The 16,228-nt window shown below is 40.4% G+C and overlaps 1 protein-coding gene across 3 annotated transcripts in view; it reads left to right on the forward strand.

Moving 5' to 3' along the window:
- Positions 1–10,349, forward strand: part of PAK5 (p21 (RAC1) activated kinase 5) — a 287,427-nt gene extending 277,078 nt beyond the window's left edge. For all 3 annotated transcript variants that reach the window (XM_081097391.1, XM_081097390.1, XM_081097389.1), the window contains exons 8-10: positions 5,488–5,613; positions 7,560–7,694; positions 9,839–10,349. In XM_081097391.1, the coding sequence (XP_080953517.1) occupies positions 5,488–5,613; positions 7,560–7,694; positions 9,839–9,994 (417 nt within the window). In that variant the 3' untranslated portion in view covers positions 9,995–10,349. The remainder of the gene's footprint in view (positions 1–5,487; positions 5,614–7,559; positions 7,695–9,838) is intronic.
- Positions 10,350–16,228: the final 5,879 nt, after the last annotated feature.

Here is a 16,228-nt window from a genome sequence, read left to right on the forward strand (position 1 = left end):
TATTGGGGTGACATTGGTCAACATGAATATATAGGTTTCAGGTGTGGGTTTCTATGTTATAAGATGTGTATATTGCACCATGTACCCACCACCCAAAATCAAATCTTCTCCTATCACCATATAAGTGAAATCATATAGCTCTCAGCTTTTTCTGACTGACTTATTTCACTTAGCATAATGTTATCAAGATCCATTCCTGTTGTTGCAAATGGTGCTATTTCATCCTTCCTCATGGCTGAGTAGTATTCCATTGTGTATATGTACCTCATCTTCTTTATCCAGTCCTCTATCGCAGGGCACTTTGGCTGTTTCCATCTCTTGGCCACCATGAATAATCCTGCAATGAACATAGGGATGCATATATCTTTGTAAATACACACCTGATTTCGAGTTTTTTGGGTATATACCCAGGAGAGGGATTGCTGGGTCATATGGTAGCTCTAGTCTTCATTTTTTGAGGAATTTCCAGGCTGCTTTCCATAGTGGTTGTATAATCTACATTCCCATCAGCAGTGAATGAGGGCTCTCTTTTTTTCACAACCTCCCCAGCACTTGTTATTGCTTGTCTTGTTGATAATGGGCACTCTAACAGGTGTGAGATGGTATCTCATTGTAGTTTTGATTTGTATTTCTCTAATTGCCAGTGAGTTGAACATTTTTTTCATATATCTATTGGCTGTTCATACGTCTTCTTGAGAGAGGTGTATTTTTAGGTCCTCTGCCCACTTTTTGATTGGGTTGTTTGCTTTTTGGTGTTGTTTTATGAGTCCTTTATATATTTTGGAAATTGAAAGCTTTGCTGGAGCTACTGTTTACAAATATCATCTCCCTGTTGGCTGCCTCTGTTTTGTTTCTTTGTACAAAAACTAATTCAAAATGGATCAAAGACCCAAAGCAATAAGTTACATACAAGAAAATATAGGTACCAAACTTATGGACCTTGGTCATAGAGAACATTTTATGAACTTGACCCTAAAGGCAAAGGCAGTAAAGGCAAATATAAATGAAGGGAACTGTATCTTCTGCACCACAAGAATTGTGTATGCAATTTACAGAATGTGGGTTTACCTTCTGTTGTAAACCTGTAGCTATCTTGTGAATAGACTCTTTTGCCCCACCTTCCATATTTTTGTGGGGCCTCTGATTCCCAGCCAGGACACATGGAGATGGATAGGATCTCAGGTTTAAACAGCAGCTTTCTCTGAGTTCTAAGCTCTAGTTTGATGCCTGGCCCCCATGGAATACGCTCCATCTCCTCCTTTTAGGGGGCAGACAGTGTGCTAGTTACAGTTCTCTTGGCCTAACTGCATTAGTGGGACTAAGATGGTTTCTGAGGTAGACACATTGTGCAATAAAATGAGGCTCAGCTTAGAGTCTATGCGATTTGCTTTTAAGATCTGCTTACAATGCCTTATTATAGTCATTAGTTGAGTTCTCATTATCTACTTGCAGATTTATTTGGACGAATGTTGTGTGCAATTATGTTCTTTTAGAAAATTTTCTCTTTTATGTACTTGGATGAGTAAAAAAAAAAAATTATGCAGAAGCACTTACACTCCTACAACAGAACAGGCCTAGCTTTCCAAGTGCCGGGTTTCTATTTCTCATCTTACATTTTGTCAGGGAGATAATTGCTAGTCTGGCAGGTTCGGGGTCCCTTTTTATGTCCGGAAAGAGAAAACCACTCTAGAGATAGTGACATTACAGACTGCCAATACCAAAATGCAAATGCATTCACCTCCTTAATTATGTCGATCTCTTAAATTTACAGGCAAATAAAATGTATTGGCCAAATTGTTCCTCCTCTTCCATCTGTGTAGTAGGGTCACAAATTTACTTATTCTCAAGCTTTGGAAATAACTGCACACACAGGCACACACACAATTATAATTTCATTGATTAAAAAACTAACCTAGACTTCTAAACAAAACTCCATGTACTAGATTCTTTTTTAAAAAATCTTTTAAATTTCAATCAGTTAGGTTTGGTATGCTTAAATATTTAAATTGCCTATCAAAGTTCACCCACATTATTATAAGGTTTAAGTGCTACCTTTAAAACCTCAGTCTTTAAAACCACCTACTATCTCTTCATTCCTAGAACCCCCATCTTTCTCAAGTTAGTTCTGGGAGAATTAGGGACAAATGTGGATTATGGGACCTCAGGGTGAAGTAGATAGACTATCTTCTTGTTCCACTCTGGTCCCTGCCTTGACAAAACTGGCCTATTCTGCTACCTGGAAAAGTGACCACTGAGGATTAACAGGTTCCATCAACTGCTGGGCTTTTCAAGAGAGCGCCTCTGTTGTACCTCACAACTCCAGCCTCCTGCCACAAGACTTGAAAGCCATCCTTGGAACTGCCTCCTCATGTCAACCATAGACTTGAGCTGGGCACTTCCCTATTCCCTCACAGATTTGGTGGAGCTTCTGGATTCTTGCACACTACACAAAGATCCTCTCCTTTGTCTCTGTGGGGGTGTATGCTATTCAGATATTTAATGATCAAAACAGCTGCCTTAAATAAGTTAATGATAATTTCATGGGAACTGGTAACATTGCTTCAGATTCACTTCTACCCACTCTCTTCATGGAGGTCATATTGGGCATAGCCAAGGCTGGTGTTCAACTAGCATTCACTAGTATATTTATATTCATTATTAAAATATTGCAATATTTTCATGCTTATTGGTTAATGTCCACCGTTTCAAGCCATTGGAGTATCTGACCCCCTTTGCCTCATTAAGTATAGTAATGCTCCAAGATAATTTCAGGATACCATTTAACTTTATGTCTAGATTCTGATTGGTCTAGACGAAGATGGTTAGTAAATACTTTGAATATTGCCTCTGAAGACAGATGCATGTGGCTTCTCCTCTTCCTTCTTCGTGTGGGGATTTACACTATTCAGATAGATCTGAAGCCCACCATCATCTGTTGGAGTGGTGGGAAGTGATGTATAATAAAGAGTTGAGGCCTGACATAATCAAATTGCTGCTCTTTTGTTCTCTTCTGCAAATCATCCCAGGCTAAAAGGGATGGAGTGTAGTAATTTTTACTTCTCTGAATTGTAGACTCCTTTTAAAATAGGGCAACAAGGATTATAGACCAACTGCCGTGGCCCAGAGCTCTCTTCTTCATACCACAGGGAAATCTGTGTTTGGCTCTTGATGTGTCAAAGCAATTTATAAAATCATCTCTCCACTAAACCAGCTTTCCCTAGCACGTATCTGAAGTAATCTAATCTCCTTCCACTCCAAACCACACCACACTGGCATTGGCCTGATTAAGGAGCAGATCATGAATAAGGAAATGGAAGAAGAAAAAAACATATTAGTAATTTCTAAAACATTACCCTAATCCATCTGTGATTTAACTTTGATTATAGAAACAGCTGTCTTCAATAAGTAAATCAATGATAACAGAGCACCAATGTGTCTATTACATGACCTGCTATCATATGTGTGTGTGGGGGTGCGTCAATATAAAATCAAATCTATCTAGTAACATGTGTTTTTAGTATCTACTACTTTCTCAGCTTTTGAGGCTTCACAAGTGAAAGGCAGAGCTGTTGCCCTTGAGGAATATCTTTTCTATACAGAGGGACAAAAATCAGCATCAGAAAACAATTCAAGATTGAATGCTGAGTTCTCTCAGATTTGGAAAGGGGGAGATCAATATAGGCTCCTGAGAACAATTTTGGGGCAAGTGGACTTTTAGGTATGCATAAGGATTGAATATGCTTTCTCACTAAGATGAGGAAAGAGCAAAAATATCTCCTCTCACCAATCCTTTTTAACATCATATTAGAAGTACTAGCTAATGCAATAAGACAAGAAAAAATAAATGTGTATACACATTCACAGCTAATAGCTTAATTTTGAAAATGAAATACATTTTAATAAACACTGCCTTTATAATTATTCAAAATGTATATAAACACTTTTTTTGGACACCCTATATATGCAGATTTGGAAAAAAGAAATAAAATTAATTTTGTTCATAGGTGATGAAAACCCAAAAGAATCAACAAGAAAAACCCCTGAAACTAATAAACAATTATGTCAAGGTTTCAGGATATATGGTTAATATACAGAAGTCACTTTCCTATATTCTAGCAATGAATAAGTGGAATTTGAAATTTAAAAACAAACAATGCTATTTGCATACTTAGGTATAAATCTAACAAAATATATACTTGCTCTATATGTACAAAACTGATTAATGAAATCAAAGAACAAATCAATGGAGAGATATTCCATGTTTGTGGTTAGGAAGAGTCAATATTGTCAAGTTGCAGCTCTTCCCAACTTAATCTATAAATTCAATGCAATCCCAGTCAAAATACCAGCAGTTAGTTATTTTATGATATTCACAAACAAATTTGAAGGTTTATACAGAGAGACAAAAGATCAATACAATATATAGCAAACAAATATTGAAGAATAAGAACAAAAATCTCAAGACTAACACTACCCACCTTCAGGGACAATGCCACACTGTCAGCTTTCTAGGTGGTATTGGCAAAAGAACACATAAATAGACCAATGGAACAAAATAAAGGGCCCAGAAATATGCCCAAAAAATTATATTCAGCTAATTTTTGACAAGAGAGTAAAGGCAATACAATGAAGGAAAGATGGTCTTTTCAACAAATGGTACAGAAAAACTGGATATGCACATGCAAAAATTAAATCTAGACACAGGTGTTATAGCCTTCACCAAAATTAACCCCATTTGAAAACATAAACTAGATGAAGTATAGGTTTAGAATGGAGGAGAGAAATCTGCATTAAGCATGGGAGGCAAAAGTGTGTCCAGCGAAAGTATGTAAAAAGAGAAGAGGTGAGAGTTTGGACCTGAACCCTAGGTAGCCCAATATTTAAGGTGTAGGCAGCAGATGTAGAGCCAGAGAAAAGGCTGATGTGCACATTGGTAACTTTGTCATGAACAAAGGAGGAAAACAAAAAGAAAAGGGGAGCCAATATTTAAAGCATCCTATGTAAATTAGGTCCTACGATAATTCACATACAGAAATAAGTTTGGTTATTTGAATCTCTCATGCTACTGTAGAAATCTAAATGTGTTCAATGCAAAAAGAACCTTACCTGCAGCAACAGTTTGTACAAAACTCTCACTGAGGATAGCAATTTACTTAAACTTCATCTGTTACATTGAAGTTGTGTGTTTGAATTTTAACGAATTTGTTTCTTTTAGTATATTTAATGTGTCATTTTTTTGGTTTCATTATTTTATGAAAGATATAAGCAGCAGGAGTTTAAAGATTTAAACTCTCATGGTGGGGCCATGAGAGTTTTTCTACTAAAATGTCTCATGCTTTCCCAATAAAAGGGTCTGACAACCCCTCTGCCAAAAGTGTTCCCAGGGCCTATTAATGAGACTGTTTTGTTTTCAGTGTGAAAGTTTCTATATATTTCTACTTCTCTGAGCCAGTATTTTTAAGTTTGTTGCTTTCCTTTCCTTTCCAGATAAAGTTATCTGACTTTGGTTTCTGTGCTCAAGTTTCCAAAGAGGTACCGAAGAGGAAATCATTGGTTGGCACTCCCTACTGGATGGCACCTGAAGTGATTTCTAGGCTACCTTATGGGACGGAGGTAAGGGGATGGCATCGATTGAGAGAAGCAGGGCTTGGATAGGCTCAGGGATATAGTAGCTCTGAGGGTGTTAATGACCAGAGGCGATCAGGATGATGACCTTTGACTCTACACGAGGCCCCCATTCACTGGACTTATTACAGAGTAGGTTGTGGCATAGAGAATGACCAGCACTGAGAATATTGCCACAACACTGACCAAGAGTAGTTTATTGAGATCCTACCATGGACACTGGCGGAGATTGATTCAAACTCTGACCCCACCCTCAGTGGCAGGCACACACAGAGCAAGGTAACGCAACTAGAAAAGTGGCCGGATACACACACAGATGAGCAGGTGTGATGATTCAAAGGATAGAGGATCAGAGAAAGCTCCACAAAATGGAGGTAATAATTGGATGAACAATAATGTTTTCTCGTTGAAAAAAATCACATAGGAATATGACATTTCAAAATATGGCACAATTTCTCTTTCCTCTGGAATGGAAACAATTGCTCATTATTTCTTAAGGGATCAGGCTTAGCCACATGACAACAAGGGACCTTCTGGAGAGGGACTAGTATGAGTAGAAGCTCTGAAGCATGCAAGGGAACATACACAGCAAGGAGCTCACTCCTGGGCTGGCCGTGTTCCCACATGTTATGGTGCAGAAGGTGATCCTAAGAGAGGAGAAGGGTAGAAGAGGTGGCATGGATCATGGGCTGAGGCTATCGGCATAAGCTAAGGTGGGCTCTGCTCTCTTTCCCTTGTTTGCTTGACCTTGGATGAGCATTCAACTTATTTTTCTCACTGTGGTTCCAAGAGCATAAATTCTCATTGAAGGTCACTGCAAAGGTTCAAACAAGAATGCAGCTCCCTGATAAGGGTGTAATGAGGCTGTAACAGGGATTTATGGCACAGCTAGGGCTTCCCATTGTCCTGGCTCCCCATTCTTTACTCAGAAAGAATTGCTTGTCATAGCCTCCTTTTCTTTTCTCCATTTCCTGAAAATGGTTTTATAAAACAGGGCTTTGTGCCTGCTGCTTCAAAATGATAAGATGCAAAAGAAAGAACCCCAAAGTGTATGTGTGGGGGAGAACTATTTTTTAAAATCAAATCAGTACAAGAATCAGAATATATTGTGTTGTGCAATGTAGCTTTTTGCAGTTTGTTATGAATATGTCCAAAACTCTTATTTTTTTTTACAGTTTAAATGTAACTTTCCTCTCTATGTTCAAAACAAAACTTTGCATGTTCTTTTCGCCTGCCCTGGTAGACAGTTAACCACCAAAGTCAATGGGGTAAAGAAATAAAGTTCAAAGCCTCAGAATGTTAGGACACTCACGTGTACCTAATTATCAGAGTCTTCACTGAATCTGAAAAGCATGGGAGGGTGGGGCTAAGGGGGAAAGATCAACCAAAGGACTTGCATGCATGCATATAAACATAAGCAATGGATACAGACACGGGGGGCGGGGGTGAGGGCATGAGTGGGGGGGCGGGGGGGACAATGGGAGGATAAGGATACATTTGTAATATCTTAATCAATAAAGAGGAGGAAAAAAGCAAATGAAGTCTGTTAGCAAATACTTGGTAACAGTGATTCAGCCAGTGAGTCTGTGTTGGAAATGTTGGGATATTGTTAAAAAACACATAGCCTGGGCAGTGGTTGAGTGCCGACCTATGAACCAGGAGGTCACAGTTAGATTCCTGTTTAGGGCACAGGCCTGGCCTGCAGCTCAATCCCTAGTGGGGCATGCAGGAGGCAGCTGATCAATGGTTCTCTCTCATCATTCATGTTTCTATCTCTCTCTCCCTATCCCTTCCTCTCTGAAATTAATAAAAATATATTTTTAAAAAACCACATTAATTTATGAATCAATATAAATCTATTTGGTTCCCTGGACACATCCAACATTGCAAAACGTTCTCCTTGCCTGAAATAACTGGTGGGTTGTACCTAACAGGTGGACATCTGGTCTCTGGGGATCATGGTGATAGAAATGATTGATGGCGAGCCCCCCTACTTCAACGAGCCTCCCCTGCAGGCAATGCGGAGGATCCGGGACAGTTTACCTCCTCGAGTGAAGGGCCTACACAAGGTGAGAGGCGGCATCTGTTGCTGAAGTTCAAAATCGTTCTTGGCTTTATCAGTCTCCCTGAAGTTGTAAAGACTGGCACATCACCTTCAGGAGTAGATCCTGGTTTACGGGCAGGGACTTTCCATGAGAGTCCCTTGGATTCAAATATCTGCTCTTCCTGTTCACTCACTAGCCAAGGGAGTCAGCTTCTCCATCTCTGAAGTTCATTTGTAAAGTGGGGCAAGGTTGGTTCCTCTCTCATGGGATTGGCTAGAAGAGGAAACGCAGTAGTCCCTCCTTGAGCTCCAGCTACATGCCAGGGACTGTTCTAATTGCTGGGGATATCACAGTGCACAACCCCAGACGTCCTGACTCTCACAGAGCTTGTGTTCTAGTTGGGAAGCCAGATAAACTATATACAAACAAATGGATGAACAAAATAATTTCAGAGACTGGTACCTGCCATGAAGCAAATAAAGCACTGTGATGTGATGGAGTGTGTGGGTGAGGGCACTGGGAGCTCGTTTAGGTTAAAGGGTGAAAGCAGCCCTTTCTGGGGAGGGATCACCCAAACTGGAAAGAAGGAGCAAGCCAAGCAAAGGTCTGGGAGAAACACGTCCCAGGCAGGGAGACAAGTGCAAAGTCCCAAGCCGAGATGGAAAGCTTATATGCTGAGAAAGTGAGCAAAGAGAAAGGGTAGTGTCAGGGAGGTAGGCAGAGCTGTACCATGCAGGCCAATGAAGGTCCTGGTCAAGGGATGATATAGTCTTTTCTGTTTTCCAAGTAGGGCCACGCTCAGGAAAAATGATGCTAAGTTGAAGAACCATCACTGAGGTGGCCACCAGTGGGTGCAGGGCTTTCTGAGAGGGTCATTCCACAGCACCTGTACTCTAAACACTGACCCCACAGGCACCTCCCCTCCCATCTCCCTCGCAGCAAAAAGACGGGGGGATGGAGCTACCTTGTAGGGAGACTAGGAGACTAGTTTGTAATGATAGCATCTCCTCTTCCCTCTCCCCTAAATCTTAGGGAAGAGCCCCAATAGAACTACTCATAGACGTTGTGAAGACGAGGCAAAAAGAAAAAAAAAAAAGAGACTGAATTGAACAGGAGGTTGAAACTCTTCATGCATCGGGCTAAGTTTAAATAATGAAATGTGGTTAAAATGGTATGGCATCAAAATAGCCCACACCCACTATAAAGAGTGTGATGTTCTCCAAATTCAAGTACAAGAGCAGCTGTAGTCCAACTGGTCAAAACCTGGAAACTGCCCCAGGCCGTTTCCCAAATGGACACATAATATGTGGTGTGTGAATACCAGACGGCAATGAGAAGGATAGGACTTTTGCTGCACAGGGCTGAGTCTCACAGACACAATGAAGAATGAAAGAAGCCAGACAGAAAAGTTGACAGTCTGTAACTATATGACTCCATTTCTGTAAAGGACAAATGCAGGTGAAATTAATTCGTGCTATTGGAGGTCAGGATGGTGGTGAGCCTCTGCAGGGAAATGGGTGTTGATGGGAAAGGAGCCCACAGTACCCTCCTAAAATGAGCAATGTTCTATATTTGTATCGAGATGGAGAGTAAATAGGTGTAAATATATGTTTAAAAAACTGTACTGTGAAATATATACTTAATATTTACGCACTTGAATGTATGTAAGCTATTCCTCAAAATTAAGTGGAAAGAAACTCAAGGGGAAAAACGCTACCCTCGTGAAATATCCTTGCAGGAACTTGTTTCTCTTCACAAAAGGGAATTTCACAAAGATCTGATGGTTGTAGTTGTTAGAAAAATAAAACTAGTCCGTGTTTATACCTACTTCATCCAACAAGTATGACCAGCACTGCACATAGTCAGCACTTACAACAACTGCTGTTGCCACTCTTACCGTTATATTTTTATTTAGTAAATAAATTGTCATTCTTCATTGCATTGCCATTCATTCCTATTATTTCAAACTTGAAGAAGGTAAGGAAAACATCATGTGTTAATAACGGCAATACCTGCTTTTGCTTTCACAACATCTTTCTCCTCAAGCTGATTTTCTGGAATTTGATGATGGTAGAATGATTTTTCTGGGAATTCACTGGGAAACCATTTCAGGGGAAGTGGGTGGGCTCTCTGTGTCAGCCCTCAGGATGGTGTCACTGTTTTCACAGGTTTCTTCTGTGCTCCGGGGATTCCTGGACCTGATGCTGGTGAGGGAGCCCTCTCAGAGAGCCACAGCCCAGGAACTCCTTGGACATCCATTCTTGAAACTGGCAGGCCCGCCTTCTTGCATCGTTCCCCTCATGAGACAGTACAGGCATCACTGAGCAGAGGATCCATACAGGCGACAAAGCCAGAGGAGGACATGAGAATAATTCAGGAGAACATGAGGCAACCACAGAACATGCAAAGGCCTGTGCATTCTAAGCAGCTGATCGGTGGGACAGTGTGATGACCAGCAGGGTTTAACAGACCAGGGCATCTTCTTGTGTCTTAATCGGCATCTCTCCACTGACAGCTGGCATGCTCATTGGGAACACGGCTTTCATAAGTCATCATTATATTTTTCAGCCCTTCATCCAGCAAATCAGAAGGATTCAGTACAAACTCTGTTATGACACATCCTAGCCACATGCAGGGTAACACATAGGATTTTCTATATTGAAAGAATACTTTTCTGGCAAAAAAAAAAAAAAAAGGAAGGAAAACAAAAAGCACTTTTTTCTTAATGGTAGCAGTGTAATGTATTTTGCAATGAATTTGTAATTTTTCTGTACGATAGTTTTGATAATTTATAGTACTTTGATGTCACGTAGCCATTGTATCAGTTGAAGTAATACTTGTTTACTAGCAAGAGTTTGAACAAAGCCTTTCCTACTTTTTTATCCCTTTCAGAGAACCAACGATTCTTAGGAACTTTGAATACTGAATGACTCTCAATCACCGTCAGCTTTAGTAGAATATCTTTCTTATCTTAACAAGTGTCTTATGTGATGGAAGAAGCACTAAGAGTGATGGTGATGGTGGTGCGCATTTCATTTATCCAACCAAAAATAATAAGATTTGAGCCACAAGAGACCACCAAACTACTCTTTGGGATAAAGCTAAAGGTTTGGAAAAATCACATTTCCCTTTAAGGCTGTTAGTCACAAACCAGTGTTTGCCCAACAGGTATTTCCCCCGGTGCCCTGTCTCAAATGAGTATGACATCCCCTTGTGGCCAAATTTCCCTCCCAAGGAACAATTTCAGTGCTAGGATCATTGGCTGGGACCCCCATGTTGAAGGTTTCAGTAAGGCAGTGAGATTTCCAGTCTCACAAAGGGAAAGGAGCTAGAACAGGGCAGGATGTTTGGTTTCGTTTGTCACTGTTTGAAAACTCTGTATGCTAGCACACCAAACTCTTGTCTGCATTTACCTTCGTCCCGCAGTGTTGATCGCTGTTGTTCATGTATCGTGCTGGAAGCTGAACTGACTCTAGAGGGTGAATTAGGAAGGGTGGGACCTGACTTCAGTGGTGACCATGTTATAATGTGTTTCTGACATAGGAGAGTTGTGCTGCTGACTAGGTCTCCTCAAATGTTGATAGCAGTGAATGACTACTACATTTTGTGTTGCTTGTTGGATGAATTTGCATGTTAACTGTAGGCCAATGTAGATTTGCCTTTAAAACTCTGGAAGAGCTACATAGTCATCATTAGTTTCCATTAATTATGCATCAGACAAAAGCCATTTGTTACCAAACTGGAAAACCAGAGGCTTTTCCTAATGACTTCACATACTGTAACAAATACGAATTTAAATTTGTGAAAATGCTCTGGTTGCTCTAAGCATAATTAAGATTTTTTTGTAATTAATAGGTTGCTAATTATTTATTATAGTTAAAAGGGAAAAAAGGCATAAAATGACTTTCTACTGATTAGATTTTCAGTCTTCCCCAAAACTGAAAATGCCTAACCATAAATAGAATCTGTAATTTTATTTCATAAAACTCAAAAGTCAATGTTTTATGTAAAATATTAAGATATTAATATAAATATGTAAGAATAAAAACAATCTAAATTCAGAAAATGGCAGTCCTAAAAATTCGTGGAACAGATTGTATTAATTTAGGCAGGACTATGTAGTAGAAAGAAAAGAAAAAGAAAATATCTTTTTTAACCAGGACAAATATTAAAACCATTGCAGAAAATAGTGGATTTTGGATTCCAAACATTTTGACAGTGTACTGGAAATTTTTCTGTAATTTTCTTATCACTGGGTATTTTTTAAACTACTCGTTGGGTTTACCGAAAGCTACTGTAGCTTAAGGTTTTGTGAGCACTAACTATTGGCAGAAACTGCACTTGCAAATAAAAATAAATGTTTGCCTTTTTTCTCATTGTTATTAGAAACTACTGATTTTCCCAAGTTTGTTTTCTTGAGTAATCAAGAATGGTTTCATTATGATCTTGGGGAATGCAACTGAGTTGGTATAAAGTTATGTGTAACATCATGATGACATAAGCCAAAGACAAATATTCCCATCCCAGAGGTTACAAAGAATGTAAAACTATGTTGTAGATACCACTATTGAGTAAAAATAATTATTAAATTCTTGAAGACAAGTTCAAGGAAAGCCAGATTCATAGCTAAAGGCACCCACTTCATTTCCCTGTTCCAAAGATGCTGAACTGATCTGAAGGCTTTTACCAACAACAACAACAACAACACATAAAGAGGAGATTTTTTGCATTAAAGAAGGTGTGGTGAGAGGTCTCTAATAACCTGGAAGGGGGTTTCCCCTTCTCCTCTTGATTGGGTGACAAAGGAGACATTGACGTTTAAAACATGAAGTTGAGAGGGACACTTGTCTATAAAGAGTTGATTTCTCAACTAGAAATTTCAGAAGGTGAAAACCCTCAGGGAACAGCCTGAGATAGCATGATGAGAAAGGAGGTAGTATGCCAGGGAAGAAAAAGATGGAGGTAACCTTCCCCAGGCAGGTCCTCAAAGCCATTGCAGGGCATGGAAGGAGACATCAGCTTCCTTTGGTGGTGATGGGCCATGGAAAAAGAACAGGGAACATGGCAACCCATTTAGCTAAGCAATGAGATGCCCAACCTAGATAATGCATTGGAGGCATACACCATGCAGGGAACTAAAGGGAGGTATGGCTGCTTTTCTGCAGGGTGAAGACATCAGGGTAGAGCTGAAACTGATTCTAAAAACTACATGATGTACCATCTTCATCAAGACCACTCTAAATGACAGAGGCTTCAGGCTGACACAAATGAGATGAACACATTTTCTCTTCTTCCAACAGCATCTCCAAAGCAACCAGATGGGTTACCAGAACCTTCCTTCCCAACTGCTCCCTATAATTTTAAGCCATGTGTTAGTATGGGACCCCATGATTTGGAGAAGGGACTTGGAAAGAAGAAAGGGTAATAAGAGCACATATCCTGTTTCCTGCCCCTGCCTATCCACTGCTACCTCCTTATCTTTTTCTGATACAAGTTTAGCCCAAGCAAAGGAGAGGGGATTTATTTTAAATTAGAATGAAATTATTTTTTAAAATATATTTTTATTGATTTCAGAGAGGGAGAGAGAAACATCAATGATGAGAATCATCAATTGGCTGCCTCCAACATACTCCCCTTCCCCCCACTGAAGATCAAGCCTGCAACCCGGGCATGTGCCCAGACCATGATCTCCTGATTTATAGGTCGATGCTCAACCACTGAGCCATGCTGGCCAGGCATGAAATAATTTTTTAATGGATTAGACAGAATCATGAATTATGGTTGTTACTCATAACCCACTGGGAAGAACACACTTAATAGAAATTACTGGAAAAATAAAATTATTCCATGAAGTTAAGAACTCAAGGACTTCAGTCAGACTCCTTGCTCAAACTGTTTTTTTGTGTGTTTTTTTTTTTTTAAAGTACTTTGTCATCAAAGAAATGTAATGTGATTCCAGAGAAAAGATAGGTTTGTTCTTAAGTAGGTACAAAATGTACAAACAGAAGCATCTGTGAAAGTGATATCGTACAAATTCAAATTGTGCAGTGAAGTTGGTCAACTTGAGCCTGAAAATGTGTGAATTCTGGAGTTGTATTTCCACTCAAATTAATATATCACCTTAATGTAAGTTCTGCCAAAAAAAGAACCAAAGATTTTGACACAAATAATTTATTTGGGAGATGATCCCAGGAAGCTCACTCAGCATGGCAGAGTGGAGAAATCACAAAGAGGAGAGGGAAATTTTGGAGGAAAAATGTTTTAATGAATGGGTTACCACAAGGGGTGACTGGGGCTCCCCCTGGAGACCTGCTGGGAGAGACATGCTGGATATTTGTCCACCATCTCCCATCCCTCATTGACTGAGAGGTGCTCCCACAGCCTCAACTCCCAGAGCTTCCATCTCGACCTGTACCTGGCAGTTTGCTCCCTCTAATGAAGAGGGAGAGGCATGGGAAGCCGTGGGCATATACAGAAACCATCACCAGTGACTTTCAGGAAGGGCTGAGATGGGACCCTAACAACATCTCCTACATAAATAAACTTGGTGAAGGGCAAAAAGAGGACTCAGGAAAAGAAGAATTACTGATTTCTGGATCAAAATGTACTGCTTTCTAAGCAAAGCTGTTCCTTATCTTGAAGTTTGCTCAGGTAGCAAATGTTTTAAAAATCATGCCTCATCATTGTCAGCATTTAATAAAATGTAAAGCTAGAAAGGACTTCAAGGGCTTATATGGTCCATCTTAAATGCACTAACCACGGTTCCCAGCATTAATCATAATACCTGAACACACACACACACACACACACACACACACACATTTCGGTTCCATGTGGGCAGGGATGTTTACCTAATTTGTTCACTGATATGTCCCTAGCACCCATACCAGGGTTAGAAAGCACATGCTCATTTGCTTGTGCTAACAAATACTTGTTATCTCATTTGTCATATGAACCCTTGTGAGTCTGTCCCAGCAGGCAACCTGAAAGGTATGGTCACTTTAAATGACAACTGAGGCAGCCTATAGGCCTGGAGCTCTGAGCCTAATTCCCACCCTAGACCTTCATGCCTGTCTGAAGCCTATGGACCATTCTAAGAAAATGGTTTTAAATGCATCAAGTAAAACATGCCAGCTTACAAAGGAAACCGATTAAAGTACAGTTATCAAAATGTTTCAATGTTATGGTTATCAAGCATTAAATAACAATATCTTGGGAAGATCTACCATAATTTCAAAGCAAGGAGTATAAATGACTTTGAGATATCACCAACCAATGTAATGTAATGATTTCTGTGTATTCTACAGTGGTTTGGTGCCTGTGTTCAGAGCTGAGAGAATGCTACCTTCTATAGGAGTTTAGTAAAAACCAAAGGTGTAATTTTTTCCCATCCAAGTGCATGGACTTCTCCACCTAAGTAGTTTTCTGGCTGGGGGGTGGGGAGAAATCCCTGCACATAAACAGTCTAAAATCAAAATAAACTGACACAGAAAACTGTGAATACCAGATTTAAAACCCTTGTGCCAGTCCCATTGGGTCTTTCTTGTGCTTGTATGGCAGGTAAAGTCGGAATAGACGTGTTAAGAATTACGCTAGAAAAATGTCATCAATAATATCTTTTATAGAGCATTTCCAGTGCACCAGGCAATGTGCTAGGGACTTAATGCCCTGTCATGAATCTGCAAATAACGTTGTAGCCATGGGCATATGAGCTCTATTATCTGATGAGAATATGAGCACAGAGAAGCCCAATAATTTGGCTAATAGCAAAGGATTTAAAATATATATTTTTTATTGATTTCAGAGAGAAAGGGAGAGAGAGATTGGCTGCCTCCTACATACCCCCACTGGGGATCGAGCCCACAACTGGGCATGTGCTTTGACTGGGAATCAAACCGTGACCTCCTTGTTCGTTGGGCGACAGTCAACCCCTGAGCCACAAAGGCCGAGCATTAACCAGTTTTCATATTGTTATACAAAATTACCTGGGGAGGGTAATAAACTACAGAGATTCTCACTCAGTCCGGGATGATGTCCTAGAAGTGATGTTTCTTTTTTGGTGGCCCCTGGGATGATGCTGACGCAGACTGCTGGGAAACTGCACCTTGACACTGACGTAAAGCTGCGCCTGCCTCTTTCTGAGGTGTTTCCTTCAGGGAAGTGTTTGTGCCCAGCGCCAGCCTGGATGACCTGCAGGTAAAACACCCCAGCGCACCCACACAGCAGGCTGCCTCCACTCCATGCTGCAGCTCATCCCCACCATCTCCCTTCCCATTCTCCACCTTTCTCCACTGCCTCCCACACCCACGCGGCTTTGCCACCTCTTTGTTCATGGAAAGATTGGGCAATTGGCTAAATGACAGTGGTCATAGTTTAGACTGGAGAACAAAGTCTCCCTTGGCCCCTGAGAAAGCCTCCAGGAAGCTATTTCCCAAGTATAGGGGAACCCTGCAAAGAACCTCACTCAGAATTTAAATGAAACTCATGTTCCCCAATAGAACCTGCAAAAGGTTCCTCCAGCTGGGCAGACCAGCAACCCGACCCAATATCCTTTTGTG

Source organism: Myotis nattereri (genome assembly GCF_964212035.1).
Source record: "Myotis nattereri genome assembly, chromosome: 8".
Taxonomy (NCBI): Eukaryota; Metazoa; Chordata; class Mammalia; order Chiroptera; family Vespertilionidae; genus Myotis; species Myotis nattereri.